Below are 25,261 nucleotides of genomic sequence, written 5' to 3' on the forward strand. Positions count from 1 at the left end.
CACTTTATTATCACAGAGAAATTCATGTGAAAGAGTGGAACACCCTTCGTTGTGATAACTTTGTCAGGGAAAAACGGGTGAATATGCAGCTATCATGCAGCTATAGAGAACTTTTCTAATCTTTTAACTATTTAATTGACACTCTGAGTGACCTTACTAATATGATCCGGTCAATAGATGCTAAATATTTGTATGAAAGATAGGGGGCCTTAAAAAAAAAAAAAAATTTTAAAAAGGGCAGACGGGGCAAAACTGAGAAACCTTTTTTCTTTCTCCAAGGAAGTTTGCCTAGCGTTCCTAAGGAAAAAAAAAAAGAGTGCCCCGACAATATCATAAATTCACTGAAAGCCAAGGATTTCAAATGCATTTAAAAGACTACCAATATACACTACATACCCTGTCCTCAAAGAATTCTGTAAGCATTTGGAACCTTTGCAACATTATAATGGATTATAGAGTATGAGTAGAGGGATTGTAAACGGCGTGTGGCTGGGTGTCCTCCATTTGCGATTAGAAATACGCAGAAGAAACAAAGTTCATACTCAAAAATCCTAACTCTAAAAATGAATTCATTGTTTGAAGATTTTAGAAATATTTTGCTAGCAAAATCTGATACTTCGACAAATAATTTTGTTGACGTAAATTATTCTACACTGCAGAGTTTGGGTGTGGATCTGGCCATGCTCCTTGCAAACCCAGTCAGAGTGAAAAATAAACTCTGATTGGTATTGGGGTACCAAACACAACCATATTCAAACATAGGTATTAGTCATAGAATATGTCTGTTTGATAAAACGCAGGAATACGCTGTGTAGACGAGGTCCCAAATACAGCCCGCACTCCAACCACCCATTTTGACGTACCAGGAACGTTCACACCGAAATATGTGATGTACAATGAGCAAATAAACCAGCAGAGAACCGTAGTGGGACTCTGCCCAATGCCCATCAGAAGAACAATGGTTATTGAAGTACCAGTACCAAGGAAACCATGGACATTAAGATATCCATTGAGGAAACCCTACCAACAAATGAAATGAAATGAAGATAGTCTAAATACAGTCCCTGAAGAAACCAAAAACGTCTTAATGGAAGACGAATGGTGACATCACAAGAACTCGGACTGACTCACAATATAGAATAAATGACAACCAGAGAATGACGTAAAGAGACGAAATGCCATGAATAAGGATATTGTGAACCTAAAGTGAAAGGACAATGTCAAATGTAAGAAGCTTAAGCTGTAAGCATGACGAAGATATTCAACCAGTTTACACATGTACATATGCTTGGAACCGCAAGAAAGCAAAGAGAACCGTGTGGCTTGCTATGCTTAGTAGCCACTATACATACTCTACCTCAAAAGAAGAATGTTTTAGAAGTGTATTTCCACTTTGCACAAGAAGCAGAATCAACCCAAGGTTACTAAAGGCCACCCGAGGAAAGATTCATATTTAGCAAAATCAAGAATAGACGGCAGAAACGAAACTCTGCAGAGGCACCTCGTGCCAGAAAAGCCAAGGTCGTATCATTAGAAGAGACGAACAATAGCTACAATTAATTGAAACTAAGAACAGAATATCCTGCTTTTGAAAGGTCAAAATAAGAGGATGAGGCAGGTGGTGGGTGAAACAAAAATCAAATACACAAATTATGTGGAAAAGAGGCAAATTCACAGTGTCTGAATCATGTGACCAGCCGAGCAAGAAGCGAGAGTTTCACACCTACGCATGTCAGCAGGCCAGGTGAAGATATCAGAAGTTTTCCAGACAGGAGATGCAGTCTCGAGGCCAACCACAGTGAAATAATTGACACATAGCTACTAAAGTGATGATTGATTGTAAGAATAGTTGAAGGAAGGCTGGGGAGCCAAGGGGCACCCCGCACCTGGCCGACCATTCTGCGTGCTGCTAAGCAAAGTGGAAAAGTATGCTTGGGGTTGGTGCCAACCCAATCACAATGGACCAAGTATTCTAGGGTGCTATAGTTGGTAGTACCAATAGGACGTCGTACTTGTAGTGACGTCTGCAGTAGCCATTTTGAAGGAAGGGCTTAAATGCCCACCTGACAGTGTTTACCCAATCCCCTCACTCTGTTACCATATACAGATATAGTACCTATATTAAAGTTACCTTTCCTGAACCAATAGAATTGCATGCCAATTTTTGAGTGTTACACGTCAATGATGATGAGTTTTCAGTTTAAATGTTATGATTTTTATGAAGTTCGTTGAGTTGAAGTGAGAAGGAAGATCGCGCCACTGCTGATATTCTTAACTCCCTGTTTTTTGTACTTGTCATTAAACGGACTCCCCCTGCCAAACCGTTGAGTTGTCATTATTGATTTGGTGTTGGAGTATTAATCTGCACCCCCATCCATCTCCAGGGTGCTGCTATCTTGTGTGCTTCTGGGCAAACCCCAACTCTATGGGCCGGTTGGCGGTCCCGGAGCACAGCTCGTTAGATTTTCTTGTAACAAAATTCACACAATGTATATGAGAATTTACAGCTGTACTTGTATGGGTGTATATCAGGTCATCAGGTTTCCTTGCTTGTAGCGCTATTTAGATTTGTATCACAATTGAATGGTTTTCTAGATAACTTCTTGTAATGTTTTTTTAAAAATGTTTTTTTATACTTTTGTCTTTTATTCTCTTTTTACAACATTGATGTAAGAATGAATTTGAGAAAACGTACGCATATGAGTACGTACAAGATTTTAGAGATGATTATAGGCAGAACATCTAAACACGAGTATACCAATGTATTGTAAGTAGAAATGTGTGAATTATTTAGTATATAGTACAATTTTTGGGATATTTTATTAAATGTATGTAGAACAATAGGTATTAGCCTACTTGTTCGAAAAATATTTGACCTTTTACTTTTGACCGACTTTTGATCATTTTCTTGGTTTTAATTAATTAAATATATATATGGGTTGGGGTAAGGGAATAGAGGGGGGCTAGCAAGGGGTCTCCTCCCGTATTTTCGACCAAAAAACAACCAAAAACAATTTGGTCAAATCTGAAAAGGTCAAATATTTTCGAACAAGTAGACCTAAACCGAATAATATGTTATGTAAGGATTTTATTGTTGTTAAACCAATACACACAAAAAAGAAAGTGGCCTAGTAGATAGTAGAACCAGGACCATAAGGCATAGAGAGGGGAAGATACCCAGAATCAAGCTTGTGGCAATTGTGTAGGGGGCTCCTGTGTGGTTAGAGCTGTGGGTCTTTCATAAACTGTGGTCCAATCCAACCTACTGCTTCAGGAGACTGTCCCGCAACCAATAAGACTGATGGGGAGAATTCAAGGAAGCAGCAAGAACAGGAAAAAAGTGTGGGGTCACCCCGGGAGGAGCCTAGAAGATCATTTGGGGAACTTAATAGAACGTTTTGTAGAACCAAGAGAAATAATGTTGTAAAACTCCCCAATAAATAATCCCTTATGACTTTATTTATGTCATAAGGGATTTATGTGGTTTGTTTTTGTGGTACCTACTCACATTCATGGCAGCATGTACAGGATGAAGCATATCTAGTAAGACAAAGAGGTACATTGTGGTAGGCTAATTTAAATGTGATCCTCTTCTTTGCGAGCTTTATGATTCTGACATGTGCAAACTACTTGTATCTGTTGTGATTGCTATTTACAGCAATAGCCTACACATGAGTATGTAGGGTCTTCCGTTTGGATGAGGGCTCACAGGGTGGTGAAACACAGTAGTATACAGAGAATCTCTTCTTCTTTTTTATTTAGGGCAAGTGTACTGCAAAACAAGCTGAATTCGGCTGCAAGTTATTTTGAGAAAGTTATTGATTATGTGATTATGACTGAAGGAGATAGCACACCAGAGCTGGTAACCATTTATCAGGAGATGGCAAAAGCTGAACAATCGCGGAGCAAGCATGACCGTGCCATTGAGCATTTATTGCAGGTATGTGCAATCATTTGCGCTTTGCATGAATTTGGTGGCCATTGTGATAAACTTTCACAAAGTGCAGATTTGGTCATTTCACCTTTGTAATCAAAATGTTCTTAGAACATCCATTATCCCATTCAGATGTCATCTGTTTTGGAACATTATCAGTTTCCAAGCGTATGAAAACTTTGAGAGAAGTCTGACATCTAGACATATGGTGTATAATCCTGGGTATTCATTTTCTCAAAAAAGTAAAGTTCTAGTCGTCACTTCTTGAGCTACACTCCACATTACTAAAACATGAAATCAGGTAATTATTCGTCAGGCAGAAATTATGTTTCTTGTGAGATATAAATCCTGTTATGATTTTTCCTGAGTTGTTTTTACTCCAATAATGTATCACTTGCTTCACACCACTTGATTTGGCAAATTTTCTAATTACTATTTCTTGATTGGGTTAGATGCAATATGTTAAATATCCTTTACTATCATGGAATGCACTGAATATTGGATTTAAATATTCATGTTACAGATGATCTGTACCACTGATTCTAAAATCTTAGCAAACATACTGGCTGATAAATTGGAACGCTTGATGACTGCTTTAATGCTTTCAGATCATACATGCCTTGTACTTGCCACGAATACAGCTCAAAATGTATAACAGGGTGTTGATGTAGAGCCTGCAGTGGCCATTCTAGATGCAAAAAGGGTGATTAATGCCGTAAATTGGGGCTGGTCACATAAAGACATTACTAAAATGGGACTTGGCAACGGTTTGATTGAATAGGCATAATAGTTGTAAGCATCTCCTGCACTTTACATGCACACGAACAGAGACATATCAGGCATATTTTATTTCCACCAAAGCAACAGAAAGGTCTTTCTTTTCTCACCCTCATTTACAGTAGCTTTCCTTCATACTTTTGGGAGGTCCTGCTAAGCGGTGGCGGGTCCAGAGCCTTCTCACTGCAGAGAATGCGTCCCCTTTAAATTCGCATGCAGAGGCTGAACAAAGCATGCATGTGCACTGCGCTGCCGCTTGCATCCACTCCAAACTCCTTCTACTAAAACCGTTTTTCCACATTGGACAGGTCAGGCTTCTGACGTGCAGTATTTTTTCTTTAACCTTTTATTTCACAAAGCAGGTTTTACTGTGTGTATTTTCTTTTGTGGTGCCATGGGATTCTTGGTGGTTAACCCTCATTCATGTTGTTTGGATGTCTGGGTTCTGATCACTGTTAGGACTCCTGTGCTCTCCCTGACACCCTTTCTATTAAGTTGTTGCGCTCTTAGCAACTTCTCAGGTGGGTAGAACTCTCCAGTTCCCCAACAGATCTCCTCATAATCATTGTTGTATCAATGGCCAAAGTAGGTAAAGTTTTATTGCCTTCCACACCCAATCAGGCCATTCCTTTTTGGGAATCGACTTAGCCAGGAGGACCAGTACTGGGTCTGGCATGGTTAGCCACTGCATTACCCGGGAAAACCCCAGACTTCTTTGCCTGCTGGGACTGGTGCTTGCACCAAAGTCCTCTCAGGGTGTGTGACTGGGCGTCATCCTCTTGGGGGATTACACTGGGATTTTTCATGCACACACATCATTTGTCATGGAGGTTTTCCTATCATACATTAACTTTTTTTAAATGTTTCGCTTCATCTTCCCTGGTCCTCATACTAATTTCCTTTCGGCAAGTTTTTAGGCTGTTGCAAAATCCCTCAAAAATATAGCCCAAAAGTATTGGCACACATCTTTTTAATGTTATTAACAGATATAAGAATATGATTGATTGATATTTTATTTCTATTGCGCTCGTACCCAAGTGTTTCAGAGCGCGAAAAATATACAAACAGAACATTGAATTCATGATTGCGTATAATCTGTTTGCAGGGAGGACAGGAATGCTTCAAACAAATGGCATAGTACCTATCAAAGTTGGAAGGCCTATTTAAAAGGACCAGACTGTACAAGCAGGACATGTTCAATGCTGACCAGTCATCTAAACAATAGAAGGGTTGAGATTGTGCAACCCGAAGAGGGTGCAATAGCTAGATTATACCCCGGAAATGGGGCAATAGATTGTAAGGCTCTGATGAGGACAGAGCACAGTTTTCCTGGCAAACTTAAGAATTGGCAGGAGAATTTTTGTATCACCAAATCTCATACCAACGTGCTTGAGTTGGTTAGGAAAATATGAGCCCATGACTAAGTTCCACAGATTTATTCTGAGGAACGAAACATGTTGGTCAGATAAAGTAGGACTGTGTCTGTCTACCTGTTTAAAGATACAGTTGCATTGTTTGCATATCTAGGAGATGGGGTGAGATGCAATTTGTTATTGCATGGCAACACTTCATGTTTGCACTTTATGGTCCTTGTAGTGTAACGTTTTAATATATTTAAATGTATGTGATTTAGGATATTTATGGTTTTATAGATTTGTGCAATAGATATCTCAGGTTTAGCTCTTTGGTGATCATAATAATTATAAACCTTGTGTGAGTAATAAAGACTAGAAGTTGGATTTAATCATTCCTGCTTATCTGTATTTTTACCCTATTGGCACTAGTAGTACAGGAGGTTTTTTGTTCTTAGATGCATCTTGGAGAACCTGGTCCCGAACTGCTCCAAACTGTGACTTCTGGACTGCTACAGATTTAGGGTGAATCAGACTTTAACCTGAGTTAGAAGAGTCTCATTAGGACTGCAATGAGGGTGGCCAAAAGAGACCTGGCAGCGGGGTAGGGTAGCCCAACCCCTCCTAACATTACTACTTGGCGACAGGGCATGGACCAATGCTGCAAGGTGGAATGTAGAGTATTTCAGGAGAGAGGCTGCCCCCAAAAGCACCAGAAGCTATGGGCAAATGGCTAGCGGCCTACTGATCTTGGATGGGGCTGACGGAAGCAGTTAGTGGTGTGTACAAGAGGGTGTGATGCGGTTCTCCAGCTCCGGCGACCCTTGGTGGGGTAGAGGTTTCGGATGGGGGGGAAAAGGTAACATGCCCTGCATGTTGATGAAGTTATGAAATCTGGATTCCTACTTGACTTGTAACTTTTATTTTTTAGGGTCTTGGTATATGTGTGCTATGAAATTTCAAATCAATAAAAGTAGTTTAATTAATAAAAAATGTGCAACACTGCCTTACTCACCTGGACGTCCCTGGCACCTGTACCAGCACTGGCAGCTCCTCCCGTGGCAGGAGGCAGCAAGGATATGACCCGCGGGGGCAGCCTGGTGTTCGGTCTGGCTGTGCCTTGGAGGAAGCCTCCCCCCCAGCCTACGGCAGGTACCGCCGAGCGTCCCTGGATACACTGTGACACGGGAGCCTGAGCATTGGCCCATAAAAGCCAGTGCAGGGCTAGAGGCCGGTGCGTCTTAACGCTCCCTACCAGCTCTGCAGTTTTTCCCAGTCCTGACTGTTCTTGTGCTTCTCTTGTCTCCTCCCTGTCCAGCTTGCCTTGGTTCTCCATCTCCCCTTTTTCCTTGTCCTGCCTAATCTTCTAGCCCTCATTCGTGACTCCAGTCTCTGCTTGGTTTCTCCTATTGTTTTTCTGCCTGCCTTCTCGCTCTTGTTTCGACTGCCTCATCTTGGGATCTGATGATCTGCAAGCGGCTTCTGACATTTTCTGATATCTACTGCACTCTGTCAATTCGAAGCACTGTCCCAGTGCCAAATAAATACAGGGGACATCACATGGCAAAAACAGAAGTTGGCTTAACCACAACAATATTTTTATCCCACAAGAGGAGGAGTTTGTGCATCACAAGATTTACCCCAACTGTCTTTACCTTTCTCTAGGCTCGCTCTCTGTCACAGCGTTAACCACAAGCTCCGGTGTAGGGCAGAATAGCAAGATTTCTTGAGTCATGTGAGCAGATTACCTCACAACAGTAGGTGATGCAGATAGTCTATCTCTGAGACTGTCTCAATGTAGAAAGTTCCATCACATAAATTGGAAAGGGCTTCTAGTTAGGTTATTCATGGTGCCAAAGATAGTTCATAGATTTTGTACCATTATGAATTTTCACTGTTGAAGAAACATCTGAGCTAGGACACATTCAAGATGGTCACACCGGCACATATCTTAAAGACTGTAGCAGAAGGGCTAGATGATCTCTCTAAGATGTCCTCCAAGATGTCTCATTCTATCTACCCATCAAGGTTGATGGTACAACAGACAATGTAAAGCCAAATTATTGGTTTGGAGTCATTATTATATATCACAAAAAAGGGTCAGTGGATTAGGTTCTATAGAATGCACCTATAAAGTAGGTTGTCCAAGTGTTGCCATCCGTAATCCTTCTCACTCTCCCCTGAGACAGGTGGCCTTCCATGTGGGCCCTTTTTTTTCTTGGCAAGTTTTAGTGTCGTTAATACCATATCTTGAACTTGCCAGTATGTTTTATGTGTCCATCTGGGCTTCCGGAATACAAAGCAATACCACCTTTGGTGCCTTAAATCATCTTGACAGATGTTGAGCATCAGATTCTGAGAGAATACATTTCTACAGCTGGCCTACAGTGTGGGGATCTGTAGTGTGCACCAACAGAGTAGGTTGAACAAGGATTGCCATCCTAAGTTTGTCTCCCTCTCAGCTAAGCAGGGCGGCCTTCCTCATGATAAAGAATCACTTTTTTTCTTGGTATATTTTAGGGTCCTTCCTGTTTTTATCTTGAACTTGTTAAGATATTGTTCGGGTCCATCTAGATAGGGTCCATCTAAACTGTGGAATACCTGCCACTACCACACTGGCTGTCTTGATCACCTTGACAGAGGCTGTGCATCAATCTCTGTGAGAAATAATGTGCCTAATCTGTATAGGTTTGTTTATGTCACCCGATTGTTTTGTCTCCTGCACATTGTCACTTTAATTCAACCTTTCCCCTCCTTGCTAATTTACAGTCATTTCCAATTGGACGAATCCTGTAATATTTGTGTTTGAGCCATGATGCACATTGTTCTTTGAGCTTATTTGTATTATGTAAATGTCACTTGAGAATTAGCTAACAAGACTGTCTTGTGGCTTCTTGCCGTGAAGGGGAATGGTTCAGAAGATGGACCCTAGTATATGACGGTGGAAATTATTTGCCATGTCTAGCAGTGAATGATGGTGATTCTAGTCATTGTTCAGTGGGTACTTTCTACAAGGATCATGCCATATGATTCTTAAGAAGGGCACCTCTGTGTTGACGACACTCTTCTATCCTCTTGAACTATAGAAATAATAGTGTATGGCATTAAAAACCTTTGAAATTCAGTAAAAAAACTTTATTGAATGGACATTATTACTGTCTGTCGTGTGTCTTTTTCAGCATTCACCAGCCGGTAGGTAGTTTTAGCCCCACCAAACGTGCGGCACCCGAGACAGGACTGCCCTCTTAACTGGTGTTTTCTTCTCTAACTGTTTCTGGGTTATGCACATCATGCCCTTAAAAAATTCTATATAGATATAGTTACATTTACCTATAAATAAACATGTACCTCAGTGAAAAACCTTTGTTTAAGAGATGCTATGGTTGCAGCACAAAACAACAAAAACCATCAAATTCAAAAGTTTGCTCCTAAAGGAAACATAACTCCTCACCATTGTAAAAGAACCATAACGCGCTGTTATGAAAGATTTCCATTTCATGTGTAATTTTCCCTCCAGTTGTGAACCCCCAACTTTTTGCTTAGTTTAAACATCATAGTCTGACTTTACCAGAGGAGCACTGGAAACTGACATGCCCTTAAAAACAGTCAGTACTGGGAGACTTTGTTTCACTTAGTCCTTGCAATTGTTGCAACTTTTCTGCAACATGTTACAAGTGCACAAAGTACAGTACAGTACAGTGTGCTTGGGTCCCCTAGTCATTTCAAAGGGCCATAAACACTCTCAAGGGATTTTTTTCAGAGAAGTGTGGATGTGCCTTGGACAGGACTGGTGGCAGCTTATCTTTTCATGTATTTTTAACCCTTTCCAGCCATGCAAACCACGTTAAGCGCGTTTGGCACGAATAGGTGGCCTGGCTCCCAAATGGCCATGCCACAAGTTTCTTTGTCCTGTCCTTTGGCCATCTTGCTCCTTCACCTTCCCCAGGTCGAGTCGACCCGGGTCAGTCCTTATTTGGTCATGCATTTTCCCACAAGGCGCTCAGCTTTCACAGGCTTTTGCAGGTTTTGTGTGTGCTCCCCCAGGATGTGGGCTGGACTCTCTAGTTGCAATCCATATCCTGGGTGCCAGAGAGTCTGGTGTGCTCTGAATGCCTGAGAACAGCGTGGTCTGTGATTGGTCCACATATGGTGTGCTGTATGTGAGCAGATCTTCCATTGGGTCCTCTTAGTTTTGGCGCGAAGGAGATTCTGGATAAGAGAAGGCCCCAAACAGCCATACCATGTCCATCTCTGGAGTTCTCACTGAACGAAGGATAGGATCCAAGTATCCTGAAACTATGAAGCCGATTCGAGAAACCGCTGGTGACTCGGTGGAAGGTTGGGCACCCTGAGCCCGCTGTCGTCCCACTGGACCCCTCTGCATCTGATTGAACTAGAAGGCCTGCGGAGACGCTTCGACCCATTGGAATAGTGGGACTATTCTCTGCACCTTCATCAAACCCTGCAAGTAAGCCTTCTCGGAAGTGTCCCTGGGCCAACCAGTGGGCTGACCAGCTTGCGCAGGACCTTTGCTCTGTCTCCGCCGCCGTTTCGAGGAAGGCCCTCGAAACTTGGTATCCTGTAAGCTCTGTGTTCACGGCACTCACACTGAATTTCATACACTTGGCGTTCCCAGGTTGGAGTAAAGAGAGGGAGCCCGAACTGAAGTACACGTGGTTACTGTGTCGCCCAGCAGTGGTGACGCACTTTGCAGGTGCAATGCTGCTGTGCCCCTCTTGCCCCTGAAGCCTGCAGTGATACTGGCCTGATCCATCCACCAGGAGCGGAGAAATCACCACTGTCCCATTTGGGAATCAATGCTGCAGCTTCGCCGCTGAAAGCCGCAGAGTCGCAGAAATTGTCGCATTTGAACCTGCAACTGCTCTACTGCAGAAGTTTGGTCCGGAGTGCGCCAAGGGGCAGTGAGTACTAATGACCCTTACCGGTGGCCCCTAGCGCATCCATCCATTTTTACAGACGAGTGGCCCCGGAGGGCCCCTCTCCTTTCCACTGCTAGTGCAAACTAGCGTACTATTCTCAACTCTTGGAACCTGTTCTGCCCTGTTGGGGAGACCCTCCTTGAATAGTGGGAACCTATTCTGCCTCACCTCTTCTGCCTTCCTGAGCTGCTACAGACCCTACAAGAGACCCCGTTTCTCCCATCTGCACGACCACGTGCGCCAGCATTGCAAGTACATTTGAGCAATAGGCTCCCCTATTCTTGGGGACTGGACTGCCTTTCGGTTAGGATTTTGATTTCTGCAGAGCTGCCTAAAGACTCTTTGAACTACCTGCTTCCTTCCCTTTTGTAGGTTGTGGACCTATTTCCTGCATTTAACCCTCTAGGCCACTTGGTCTTGTATATATGTATTATGATAGGATTGTGTTGGCTTGTTAGTGTTACTGTGTGTTGAACTTCAAAGGCCTTGAATAAATGTATTGTATTTTTAATATATAAACCTGACTGGGAGTGATTTGTAAGTGTCCTTTACTCTGTGTGCTCATTGAGGTCTTTCATTCACCCTCACCCCTCCTGAAACCTAGTCTTGACTGCCGCCAATGTTACCTTTATTGGTCTGGCTTGTCCAGAAGGTTACCCTGTTCCAAGAAACTAGGCTGGCCTTCTGAACCTCTGCCCACCAGGTCAGAGTTCAGAAATCCATCTTAACACCCGCCCACCACCATGTACTGCTGATGATGCTATGTATGACAACACAGATGGCATGCACATACCCACAGTTCGTACATGACATGAGCAGCAAAAAGACATAAAGAAATACAGTAGTATCCCAAACAGGTTGGGGTAATTTTAGAGTAGCCATGAGGCTCAACACCAAAAATAGTCCAAATAACCCTTAACAAGCTGTTTTTTTTTTATTTAAGAAAGATCACTTCACATACCAAGGAGGATAACATTTTCATGAAAAATACTGATACTGAATGCAGATATTGAGGACCGAACACTGTGGCCCTGTTTATAAGTTTACCTGTACCGGCAAACAGCACTTACTGTCTCCGCCACCCGATATCCCAGTATTACGAGCTGCGGTGTGCTGGTAAGTTCCAATTGAGACTCCATGGGATGGGGTAGGATTTCCTGAAACATTGGTATCGTTACTAATGGTGCCGGTGATTTAGGCATTTGTTTGCCGCTAGGGGCCTGAACCCCTGGCAGGTTAGGCCTGCCAGGAGGTCCGTGGCCCCCACCAGCAAAGTTGAAGTGTGCCGGTACGGGAAAAATGCTGCAGCAGGAAATACTGTTAAGGCCCTTAATATCCTTTTGTGAATAACTGCCCAAAGAACCCACCAACTCCATTGCACCAACCTTCAACCTAATGGTCAACAGAACTTAGTCGCCAATACCATGGACTTCATAGCCCCCCTTTGGTCCAACCACAGCCAAAGCTTGTCTTGGTGGTCTTTTTAACCCACAGTAACAAACAAGACCACAACACACAGACACTGGACACATTTATGAGATAAAGTGAATGTACTATGTTTGCCAATCAACTGTCCCAGTACAATATGTGCTGCCACACACTAACTCTCCAGGAGACATACTACACTCCCTCCACACTGATATTCTTCAAACCACGGACCAGGTCACTCTGTTGAAAAACTCTCAGCTACAAGAAAGAACAAAGATGGTTTAATCTCGCCAGAATACAATATATTTAAAATTCATTTGTGTTACAGTAAAACTCGGATGATTTGAATGGACTCAGTCTTGATTTATGTATGAAAAACTCTTGCAGGTGTGATGGGAGTTGTGGCTTTCAAGCAATTTGTTTTTCCTAAATGTTATTTTATTCCTTTCATATATTTTAGGCCCATTCAATTGCCATAGCGTTATACAATAAAGCCAGCGTGGAGGCAGCTGAGGCTGGGTTACTGTTGGCAAAGGCATATGCAGTTTCTGGAAATTATGACGGTACGTAAAGGCGAGAATTGATGATTTTTGCTTATAGTGATTCTTGCAATAGACTAAAATACCTTTTTGCTTTTTTCTAACCAAGGAAAGGTGCTTATAAAAGCCAGGATTTTGGAATTCATGTTAATGACATTAAACCTTTGAATACATAAGAATGTATTTATGTTCTATAAAAGTGTGCTTATTTTTCCATAGGTAATATATATAACTTTCAATTTCTGGAAATTGAATAAAAAAGTTCCAGGGGACACCCCAGTGTACAATTGGTTTCGCCCCAACATAAGTATTTTGTGGTCGAGCAATCAAACGGTTAATGGGCGTCATTCCAGACATCCAACATTGTCTGTTGTCTCAGACCAATGGATCGTTAGAAGTCTTAAAAAGCAGCCAACATAAACTAGGGTGGGAGTAAGGCTTACAGCACAGGCTAACCAAATTGCCATTGAGAAGGTCCAAGGAAGACACAAATCGATAGACAAGTTGCTTCAGCCCTAATCTAGGGGAAGCCATAATCTTCATTCCAAGTGTCCTATCTACAACAATTCATTTTCAAGGGACAACCTCAAGGAATCTTATTTATCACAGTTCCTTTGGGGTAATCTAGGTCCACCACTCTCTGTAAGCATTGCAGGTTAAGGTTGTTCTTCCTGGATTTTGATCGCTATCGATGACGATGGATTTATTTCATACCTGTTCTGGGTGGAATTTCGGACCATAAGAACCCTTGAGCCAAGAGAAGATATGGTCCGGGGAGACAACTCCTCTCCATGGCATACTGACTCATTTTCCTCACAACACTTTTCCCCTCGTGGCTTTTGTCATCTCCACCAGAATCCAGACTATGGGTCACAGTTAGCTTCTTTTTCTCTCTCTTGCGATTTCCAGGCTCCTGGTCCTGCCAATGTCAAGCACTGCCCCCTTGCTTTCCACATGTTCAGGCCCACTGGTTTAACCATATGCCTCCGAGCACCCCTGGCAACCTTTGCCCCTCGGCTTGGCCAGTGTTGGGTTCTTGTTTTGGACCTCCTCAACCACTCTGGCCTTCCTCCCTCTGCAACTTTTCCCTGACCCAAAATACCTTTCTCTCTCTCTCTCTCTAGCTCTTCAGGCCAAGTCTCTATCTGGAGGTCTAACAAGCTATGCTCACCTCACATAGCTTCCCTCTCCAGGCATGGGTGGTGTTTGTTCTCTCCACTTCACTGTCCCCATTGATCTGCGGCGGCCTGCTGTTTCCCCTATGTTTGTCTTTGTGGACTCGTGATATGCGGGTGATACCTTTAAACTGTGCTTGCTCTGCACTTCTCTCCTTCGCACACTTTAAATTTAAATCACAATTGCGGACCATAGTCTCGTCTGGCAATTTTCAACCCACAAGCCTCCTCTCTCAGCAATGCCTTGGGGGTTGTACCCAAATGTACAAATATGAATCTGTGAATTTCACGGTATGAGGAAGGGTTTCAGCAGGCCATGATACAAGGCTGTGCACTTATGCGAATTCCTAGGAGATTCTCCATACCCTGCCTTTGGGATCAAGATTGCTGAGGGGGCACTTTCCCTGATTAGTGTCCCCCTTAATCCCGTCCTCTGCCCTCCATTGTAACTTTGTCACAGTGTTTGCTCAAAAGTCACATTTACCATTCTTGTTCCAGTGGTAGGAGATTTAAAGTGACCCGGCAGAAGTGGCTGGTCAGCTTGTGCCCTGAATGAATGAACAAGAACAAGAACAAGAACAGGAGAGGAGGACTAAGAAAAGGAGGCAAAGCAAAAACAGGATTAAAGCAAAATTAAAATACAATCCGCATACCAACCAAACATGGGAAAATCCACATTTCTGGTGGCAGGTGACCCTTGAAGAAAATAACATACACTCATTTATAAAGAAAGCAAATGACAAGTAGTAATGAGCGCTCATGACAATTAGGTGCTTGGGAATCTGCATACAACTGGACAATGCCCATGTCACTGAAACAAATTACTCGCTTGGTTAAGTTAACATAGACATCTTTTTGGCTGCGATTAATGACCAACTTCAGGTCAAATCAATCTATTATTTTCGAGTTAAGTATTTTTTATTACATTTTTTTAAAGTAACAATCGGATACAAACATGGCAATATATACGATTTAATTTGAAAGATAAAACATGCATATTTAACGATAATACTCCATCTACTCTAACTATAACACTCATAACATATTCATGAATAACAAGAATGAGGAGCAGTGCTTTGCTACCATAAATTGAGTGTAGAGCAGTAGATTAAAACTTTGTGTATTATAATCCAGATATAATTAAGAGTGGTGTACTCAGGATCCGGTGGCAAGCGAGGAGTGAAACAGGAAGAAGAAAAATGGGTGCTAAGTAGGAAATGGAAAGGAGTGAACATAAGTGCAAGAGGGAGAGATGTTTAAGGCAGGCAATCGTGGTTTTTTTATGGTTCCTAGTTAGATGTGGCCTAGAAGTGGGTCCTTATATCATTGATAACACCCAAGCACCTGTAAACAGGATATAATAACCTAGTATCTGGGATTGGGCGGGCAGACAGTCGGATTTCTTGAAACACAGGCTGCATTCTGCGGTAAAGATAGAAATACATGGAAGCTGTTGGCTTCTCTGCCCCACTGTGCCTACTCCGTGTGATCCTGGCCCCACTCAATCCCCCAACTCACACAAAATAAAGAAATAAAATATGTTTTATAGGGTGCTAATGGACATAATTCCTATTCTAGCAATTGGGTGCTAACTGTCTATCGCCCTTGTTAATGGCCCAAACAAGCTCGGGCAACTAGCTATTACCACCTGGTTCAGCCCACCACAGAAGACCTGTCTAAAGCATAGACATGCATAGCAAACATATTCCATAACACAAAATTTTGAAATTCAGGACATCAGCCTCGGAGAGATTGTGCTTGGCTTCCAACACAGCTGCGCATTCCGCTGTGATCTGGGAGGCCCTTGCTCAAGACCAATTCCTGCAGCCTCCTCCTTGTTGCCCAGGCCTCTTCAAACCCCCCCCCTTTGGGCAGGGAAGAAAAAGGCATTCATTACAAGTATGGCAGAGTGGTAAAAAAGTGGCGGTCACAGTATTACCGCCACTTTAAACGCTCCGCCATATTCCGAGTTTGGCCTTGGAGTAGAGGATTTACCTCCATGTTGGAGGTAAATCCTCCAATATTCTGCTGAAAAATCAGCAAAATTGACGGAATTACAGCCGGTGATAATTCCGCCTAAATCCCCTTGGAGTCCTATGGACTCCAAAAATGGGGACTAACTCCACCTGCCACCACTTGTAATCGGGTGGCAAATCCGCTGGGCCAGGTGGCGGTAACAGTAATTCCATTTGCAGTATTCAGGCGGATTTACTGCCGGAATACCGCCAAACTCATAATGAGGGCCAAAGTCCTAAGATGTCCTGTGCAAGAAGATTTGCTTAAACAATGCCCTTCACCTCAGACAGGCAAATGCTGAAGTGATCATAGCCCTCGGTAAAGCAAAATGTTTTAAGCAGATTGCAGAGATTGCCCAGGCCCTTCCTGTAAAAATGAGAGGCTAGTACCTCGCTGGTTTGTCACCTAGTAGCTCATGATATTTTGGACACGGCAGATGAACATGTAGATACTGTTGCTGGCGGCATGTGCCTCAGTTTAGATGTACACACAGGGGCCTGACTTTGAGGAGCTAAATTGATTTAGGAGGTACAGGACAAGGTAACAGCCCTTCCATTTGTCAAGTTTCCCTTTTCACCTCACCACAAAATATTATTCAAAGAAAAGGCCCTCGCTTTCACAAGGAAATCATTATCAATCATCACAGAACCCCCTCTAAAGTCTTCTTCCTTCTCTAGTCAGAAGAATGACTGCCAGAGCCCTCCAGGGTTTCCGGGGCCACCAGGGTAGAGACTAGGAGCATGTGGCAAAGTCTCCTGATTTATTATGGCGATAGTAGGCTGACCAAGGGAGTCGGGTAGCTTGGCAACCTAGCTGATGGGCCCTAGGACAGTATGGGGAGGATTTCTTGGACCCTCCCACATTTTCTTCACCGCTTAGTAATAGTCAGTCACATGGAACACAAAGCACTGGGACTTTAAAAATGTGCCCTGTGAACCTGGATCCAAGGCAAAGAACTATTTTTTGTCTGTTGAATCCAACCATTAATATGGCACAAGTGCCTCTAGCCAAATCCGACTCTGGGAGAACTCTCTCTTGAGGAGCTGTTAACTAGGGTTTGTTGGACCCGCTGCCTCTCCACTGAGTCCCAGCTGGTAGCACATGTGCAAGGCTCGCTCATTATCCAAAACCAACATGGCGGACCCACCATGTGAAAGGCCACAGAGAACTCATGCACACAAGGAGAATCATTGGCTGTCATTTGTCTATCAGATAACTACAGATACCAAGTTCCCCATGCCAAACCTGCACACCGGAACCATGTAGGCAGATGACCATTCCAGGCGGTAGACCTAAGAGAGCACAAGGCATAAGATGAATTAACCAACCTCATTAACCAACCTCTTCGCAGAACCAACATCCACACACAGCCATTTCCTATCAGGAACATGATTGGACCAAGAGGGGGGAGTCTGGCCACTATAAGTCAGCAGGGATTTGTTCATTTGTAATAGGTTGGAGAGGCAGAAGGTGCAGCTTTGGAGGAGGCTTGAGAAAGGAGCAACAATAGGTGTAGCAAGAGCCCAGGATTTGAGAGGTGGAACTGGAGAAGGAGGCAAGGCATGAGTGAGAGAAGGCCAATGATGGGAGCTGGTGAGAGGAATCGAGACTGGGAGAAAGGACTTGAAAGGAGAAAGGAGGTTGGATCTCTTTGATGATAATCAAAGAGAAGAGAAAGCAGTGAATAGAAGCATATTAAGAAGGAGAATTGGAACATGACGTGAGACTAACAGTTCAAGAGAAGGGGTCAATAAGGATCACCAGGAGTAAGGTGCCCAGGTGGGTAAAGAAAGGAGGAGGAGCTTCCAAAAGGGATTATGAAGAAGGCATAGACATAAGATAGGTAAAGCAAGGTAACAAGAGATCAATTTGCTAAAGGTGGTTAAGAAAGGAGAAGGCATTATTGGAGTAAGGACTGAATAAGGCGAGTGGAGAACCAAAGTACAATCAGGAGGGATGGAGAGTGAATTGGATCCGAAGAAGGAGGAGAGAGAGAGTGACAGAAGTAGGGAGTAGAGAAGTGTCTAGTGGGGTGAAGAAGAGAGAAATATCAGAGACAGTAAGGAGCGGAAAGGAAAATACAGAAATCGGGAGAATCGGGACGGGTTTATGTCTATATCCAACACAGGGGGTGGCTATTCCTCTTCCTGGCCACATGCTTTGGGTGCTTCCCCTATCCCAATGGCGGTTGTAAAGAACTTGGGTGTTCATCTGTCTTCATCGCTCTCTATGGCTGCCCAGTTTACTTCTGTCTGTAAAGCTGGTCATTTTCATCTAAAGGTTCTCCGCAAGGTACTGCCTTTTTTGCCAAGGTATTTGCGGCCTTTGATCGTTGCCTCTCTTGTTCTTAACCATATTGATTATTGCCACTCTCGGTTTTTAGCCCAGCCTCACTATCTATTGCGCCGGTTGCAATTACTTCAAAATCTAGCAGCTCGGATTGCCACTAACACCTCCAATGGGGCCCATATCACTGCAGTGCTCATGTCTTTACACTGGCTGCCTGTGGATAAGAGGGTTGAAATCAAGCCCCTTCGTTTGGTACATCAAGCTTACTACCGCCAAGGGGTTGAATGCTTACAGGATACGTTTGTTCCTTATCTCCCAGGGCACACCCTTTGTTCTGGCAATGCTTGCCCGATTTCTGTTCCGTGTTTTCGGGTATCCAGGATTGGAGGCTGTGCATTCTCGATGGCTGCTATCAAGTTGTGGAATGCTCTGCCACTTGTTCTTAGATGCACGGACAATCACTGAAGTACAGACGCTCATTGAAAACACTGTTATCTTAGATGCAGGGTTATTGGCCCCAGCTCTGCGTGTGGTTGTTCATGCACCAAGAGACCTTCAGGTGGATGTGCGCTCTATACATTTGTATAACATAACATATTCATCTTGTTGACCCCAACTGCTTGCCCCCTGCTATTATCTATGAGCAGTTGCATATTGGTCGACCTATGCAACTGCTCATCCCTCATAAATCTAATCCCTACCCTTTCCCTTATACCTTTTTCCCCCTCTACCCCAATACCTTCCCTGTGTTTTTCTTTTCAGAGGGCACCCCCCGCTCTCCCATTTTCTATGCCCTATTACTCCACCCGGACACCACTCCCCAGCTAACCCTGTGCTGCACCACCCCCTGTTTTCCCTGTTTCACCTTTGTAGTTACCTACCCTCCTACCTGCTCAGTTTCCCCCGCCATCCCCAGCCCTGTAGTCCCCTCACCACCTTACAAGCATAACCCCACCATGCATTCCCCCAACCCTCTTCCCACCTTACACGCACAGGCCCCACCGTGCATTCACCCCAATCCTTCTCACCTCAGCCCTCTCCTCACCTTGTAAGGTGGGGCCTTGCTCTTCATTATGTGGTAAAACAGTTGGACGTGGCAACCTCTTTAAAGGCTCAACCAGTCCAAACTGGTGTCAATTTAATGACAAGCTCTTACAGCAACAAGCAGTTGGGATCAGGCAATAGACCCAGTACCTTAGGAAGTAGTGTGGAGGGAGGAGATAATACATAAGGAGTTTATGGAGAGTGTGGAGTAGTACTGTGAGTAAGAGATTAGTAACAACATTGTGGAAAGTGGAGGAAAGTACTTTAAGAAGGACAAGTTAGCTGTAGACAGTAAGAGAAGTGGCAGTGGATGCTGGTGAGATGACATGCAGGTGTTCTGTAAGGGCAGCTGTGAGAAACTTGTTGGTGTCTCACTTACTAGTCCCCAGGGATCTCTCATCCAGGTGGCCAGGACACGGCCATCGCTATTATATCCAGTTCCTGGGGGTGGACCAGTGCGGGAGGATCACCTGGATGGGAGGTCCTCGGGGAGTGGAAGAGGGACACCGACGGGTGAGATGCGGTATCCCCCTTCTTCTAACACCTTTTCCCCATCCTACCAATTAGGATACTTAGAAACTGTACCCTCCACCCCCTTTCCGACATGAACACTTTGCACAGTACGAAAGACAAGAGGAATTAACCACCCGTGGAATTGAGTGTCAACCCACCTTCCCCACTCCCGTTGTCTTCCCACAGATCACTCTTGATGTCCCCTCCTTAGTCTCACCTGATGGTTTGGAAGGAAGAGCTCTCCATCCTGCGTCGACCGCAGGGGCGCGTTGATGACCAGTTACTTCACTGGCGTAGAGTAATTGGTGAGTTCCAGTATTGACTCTAAAGTCCAATTGTTCATAAGAGTTCAAATGTCTGATCTTCACTCTGTCCGATTCCTTGCAGGTTGCCGATTAATCCACTCGAAGATTTCCAAATGGCAGATTCAGGTAAGTCTATTGTGGTTTCCCCTTAGGGGCCGGGGTACGGCGATGAAGCAGAGTTGACTGTGCCGACCCGAGATGAGGTGAGACCCCCGTGGTAAATCAGGTAAGTTTTGTGGGGGATAACTGGTATTGTCTTTGCTTTCTCCCCTTAGGGGCTGGGGTACGGCGATGAAGCAGTTTTGGCTGTGCGGACCCGAGATGAGGTGAGTACCTCCCGTGGTAAATCAGGTAAGTCCTTGGGGGTAGCTTGTATAGCCTTAGAGAGTCCCCTTGCTCACCTTGCTGTCTTTGTCTCCTTAGGTGTCGGAGGGCGGCCGCGAGATGGAGAGAGCGTGATGGAGTGCTGAAGTACCGCCAAGCAGGTGAGTTCAGCGCAGCGGCGTAGGAATGCGAAGCAATGCTTCAAAGACTTCTGTCTTTCAGTTCCATGGCGAAATGGATCAGGATTCAGGTAAGGATTAAAGTTAAAACTCCTGTTCTAACCTTTATCCTTCTTTTCTTCTTGTTTCAGGAGTCCCAGGACTGAAGCGGGCGTGGCTGAAGACTGGAGCTGCTGAAAACACGGTGAGCGTTACGCTGCAGCAAGCAGAATAACGCGAAGCACGTATGGCTGTCCGGGCGTGGTTTAAATAGCCTTGGAAGAAGATCCAGGTAAGTATTCTTCCACAGCCCCACCCAAGTAACAAATAGTCCCTTCAGTAAAATAGTCCCTCCTAAGCCTCATTTGGCTTGAGTCTTCATGCAGCATGGTCTGCCTCAGGTGAGTATGCAGCATGGTCTGCTTCAGGTAAGTTCTCAATAATGAGCCTGGCGCCCATGGCGCCAGGACTGACTTTATCTTTATGAGCCTGGCGCCATAGGCGCCAGGAATGCACCCAAACAGCCCCTAACTGGGGCTTTTGGGCATGCTCCAAGTGGCATGATGCCTGCTTCCGGGGCTGCTGGGACTGGTCTGGTCTTCCGGGGGCAGGCATCATGACAGCACTCCCCCTCAAGGCCCCTCCTAAAGTCGTTCTCCCCCTTGGTCGTGGTTTGTCTGGAAATTCCCGATGGAACCTCTTCACTAAACGACCTTTCCTGCGGACCATAACCTTTCCAGTCAATTAGGTAAAAGAGTTTTGATCTCACTCTTTTTGAGTCCAAAATATTCTTGACTTCGAACTCGGGCTCCCTGTCTATGAGGATAGGTTCAGGTGGAGTGGTTAGCCTAGTTCCTGGTTCCACTGGCTTCAAAAGAGACACGTGGAAGACGGGATGGATTCGCATATGAGCAGGTAGGTCCAACTTGACGGCCACTGGGTTAATAATTGCCTTGACAGAAAAAGTTCCCAAATACCTGGGGTTAAAGGTCCGAGTCCCCTTGAGTGCTAAGTGTTTAGTGGCTAACCATACTTGGTCACTTATTTGGTATTGAGGAGCTTCACTTCTGTGCTGATCCGCATCCTTTTTGTATTTTTCCTTCGCCTTTTGCAAATGGCTGGTTGCTTCTTTAAAGGCTTGAGATGGTAGCGTGGAGATGGTCCGCTGCGGGCATCTCTAAATGCTGGGGTGAGTCCAAATCCGAGGTTCGAGGATGGTGCCCATAAATGGTAAAAAAGGGACTTTGTCTAGTTCCTGAGTGTACGGAATTATTGTACGCATACTCTGCGATCCACAGAATGTCTTTCCAATTCCCCTCAGACTGATGTAGCATACAACGGAGGTACTGTTCAAGAGTCTGGTTGGTCCTCTCCGTTTGACCGTCGGTCTGAGGGTGGTGACTGGTCGAAAGCCTAACATCAATCTGTGCCAGTTGGCAGCCTTTCCTCCAAAAATGTGAAATGAATTGACTGCCCCGATCTGAAATTAACACTGAAGGAAAGCCATGCAGGCGGACAACATTTTCAAGGAATTCCTAGGCCAGGATTGAAGCTGAAGGTATCCCTTTTAAAGGAATGAAGTGAGCCATTTTAGAAAAAAGATCTACAATTACTAGAATGGTATTGTAACCTTGGTATGGGGGTAGATCCGTGATAGTCCAATGACAAGGTATGCCAAGGGGTAGGTGGTATGTCTAATGGTTGCAATAATCCAGCAGGTTTTTTCTTTTGCCCTTTATTTTGTGCGCAAATGCCACAAGACATGACAAATGACTTGACATCCTTTCGCCAGGTGGGCCACCAAAATTGCTTCCTAATTTTAGCTTCGGTTTTTGCAATACCTGGATGCCCTTCTATTAAGGTGTCATGGTAATGGGAAATGACAAGTTCCTGTAGTTCTTTTTGCGGTAAAAATAGCCGGCCTTGGTAATAAGGTAAATCATCGATGACGGAGTACTCTGGACCTTTCTTTGCCCAGTCCTGTAGGGCAACGGAATCAAAGAGTTGGTGGATCTTGTTTTGAATGTCCTCCAGTGTGTATATGGATGTCAGGCCAAGGATTCTCTGTTCCGGAATTATGGGTACGGGTTCTAAAGTTATTTCTGCTTCTCCCATTCCAATCCGGGACAAGGCGTCTGCTTTACCATTCTTACAACCTGGTCGATAGGTTATTACAAAATCAAACTCGGCGAAGAACAATGCCCAACAGAGTTGGCGCGAAGATTGGGCTTTGGCTGTCTTTAGGTATTGTAAGTTGCGGTGATCGGTGATGACCGTGATGGTATGTCTGGCACCCAGTAGATAGTGCCGCCAAGCCTTGAAGGCGGACTTGATGGCCAGCAGCTCCTTGTCGGTTATGGCATAGTTTAATTCGGGGGCTGAAAATTTTCTTGACCAAAACGCCACTGGGTGAAGCTGGTTAGTTTCGGGATCCTTTTGGGAAAGGACTGCTCCCATGGCTAAACTGGATGCATCTGTTTCCACTATGTAGGGAAGCTCGGGGCGCGGGTGTCTGAATATGGGAGCAGATGTGAATTTAGCTTTTAACTCTTGGAAGGCGTTCTCGGCTTCCTCTGTCCACACAAAGCGTTTGTTTTTTCGCAATAGCGTTGCAATGGGATGTACAATGTGCGAGAAGTCCGGGATAAACCTGCAGTAGAAATTGGCAAAGCCAAGCATGCTTTGAACTCCTTTGATTGAACTTGGCGAAGGCCAATTAAGAATGGCATTCACTTTTCGTGTATCCATCCGGTCCAGGTAAGTATTCTTCCACAGCCCCACCCAAGTAACAAATAGTCCCTTCAGTAAAATAGTCCCTCCTAAGCCTCATTTGGCTTGAGTCTTCATGCAGCATGGTTTGCCTCAGGTGAGTATGCAGCATGGTCTGCTTCAGGTAAGTTATCAATAATGAGCCTGGCGCCATAGGCGCCAGGACTGCACCCAAACAGCCCCTAACTGGGGCTTTTGGGCATGCTCCAAGTGGCATGATGCCTGCTTCCGGGGCTGCTGGGCCTGGTCTGGTCTTCCGGGGGCAGGCATCATGACACATGTCCCAACACAAGGGTCGGGCAAAGTCAGGCAATCAACCGGAATCACACACACCTGCTGGCCCTTTCCCTTCCCCACAGAGATAAAAGGTGGAGCATGAGTGCACACTACGAGCAAGGTAAACCACACAAGGAGATGGCTATCCAAGCACGGCAGTTCAAGAAGAGCAGAAAGGCGGCGTCAACCGAAGGGGCGACAAGGACAGAAGCGACCTTGCCTTTTTAGATCTCAGCCAGCGAAGCCTCCCTGAAAGGAATCGTAAGACCACGAACAATAGCCAGCGTGTGTTGTAGCAGATGTCAACAGTACACAGAGCCATCCCACGTTAATAATCAGGACAGAGAGAGACGCCTGCTACCATGGTACTGACCTTGACTCCAGACGAAAGGAAAACCAAGCAGTTCATCACAGCCGGTGAGTGGTGGGTGCGCACTCGGGAGACTCTGGTTCATTCCCCTTGCTGTTGAAACTAATGAAACCAGAACGCCGTAGGAGAGCCACAAGAAAAGGTCAAAGGGGTCATACAGGGGTCTAGCAAAATCCTCTCTACAGTCGAAAGTCTTTGACTGGCAAACCATTGGAAAACTAAGGGAAGTGATTCTCGCATAGTGAGAAAGTAAAAAAGAACTGTAAGATTGGCAAGAGGGAACCTGGCAGAGGGAGGTCCACAGTTAGCTGTTTAAAAAGACATTAAAACTTGTGAATACAAAAGGTGAAATTATCTTTGAATACAAACCATAGTGAACCCGACAGAGGGGAGGCTGGCATTCGAGAGGGGTCTGAACCCGGAAGAGGGGTGCCCAGGGGTGAAAAGCTTTACCCATCGATATGTGAATGTAACAGAGAATTTTTTTTTTTTAAAAGGTCGTAGTTAACCCGACGGAGGGAGGCAGATATTTGAGAAGCGTCTGAGCCTAGAAGAGGGGAATCCGGAAGTGAAAAACTCCCCCCTATCAATAGTCATGGATTCTCACTGCAACAGGATGAGTTTTTGGCTAAAAGGCACATGCTAGACTGAAGGAATAGACATGTGTTGTCTGCTATTCAAATGAATTGTTTTGAATTTCATTTTGGATTCTAGGTCTAGCAGAAGCTTGTAAACAACCCAGTCTAGTGAGACCTTTTTGTATGTTTAGTTGTTTGGGTTTTTTCTCTTTGTTTTTTAACTGCTTCTGCTAGACCTAGAAGCCAAAATAAAATTCAAAGCAAGTCATTTGAATAGCAGACGGCACATGTCTACTCCTTCGGTCTAGCAGATCTCTGTCTTCGGCTGGGGCCTCCCTCTGGAACAGCCTCCCTGCCACTCTAAAACTTGAGAAGAACCATCTCCGGTTCCGGATGTACCCCAAGACCTTCCTCTTTTCTTCTGCCTTAAACCTAGCACTTGCAAATTGCTGGCTGTGTTACCATTGTTTGTTG

The 25,261-nt window shown here is 44.6% G+C and overlaps 1 protein-coding gene across 2 annotated transcripts in view; it reads left to right on the plus strand.

The window, feature by feature from the left end:
* Positions 1-25,261, plus strand: part of TTC23L (tetratricopeptide repeat domain 23 like) — a 482,150-nt gene that overhangs the window by 265,312 nt on the left and 191,577 nt on the right. For both annotated transcript variants that reach the window (XM_069627102.1, XM_069627103.1), the window contains exons 7-8: positions 3,763-3,940; positions 12,892-12,994. In XM_069627102.1, the coding sequence (XP_069483203.1) occupies positions 3,763-3,940; positions 12,892-12,994 (281 nt within the window). The remainder of the gene's footprint in view (positions 1-3,762; positions 3,941-12,891; positions 12,995-25,261) is intronic.

The sequence above is a fragment of the Ambystoma mexicanum genome, chromosome 6p (assembly GCF_040938575.1).
Source record: "Ambystoma mexicanum isolate Mex_15411 chromosome 6p, UKY_AmexF1_1, whole genome shotgun sequence".
Lineage (NCBI taxonomy): Eukaryota > Metazoa > Chordata > Amphibia > Caudata > Ambystomatidae > Ambystoma > Ambystoma mexicanum.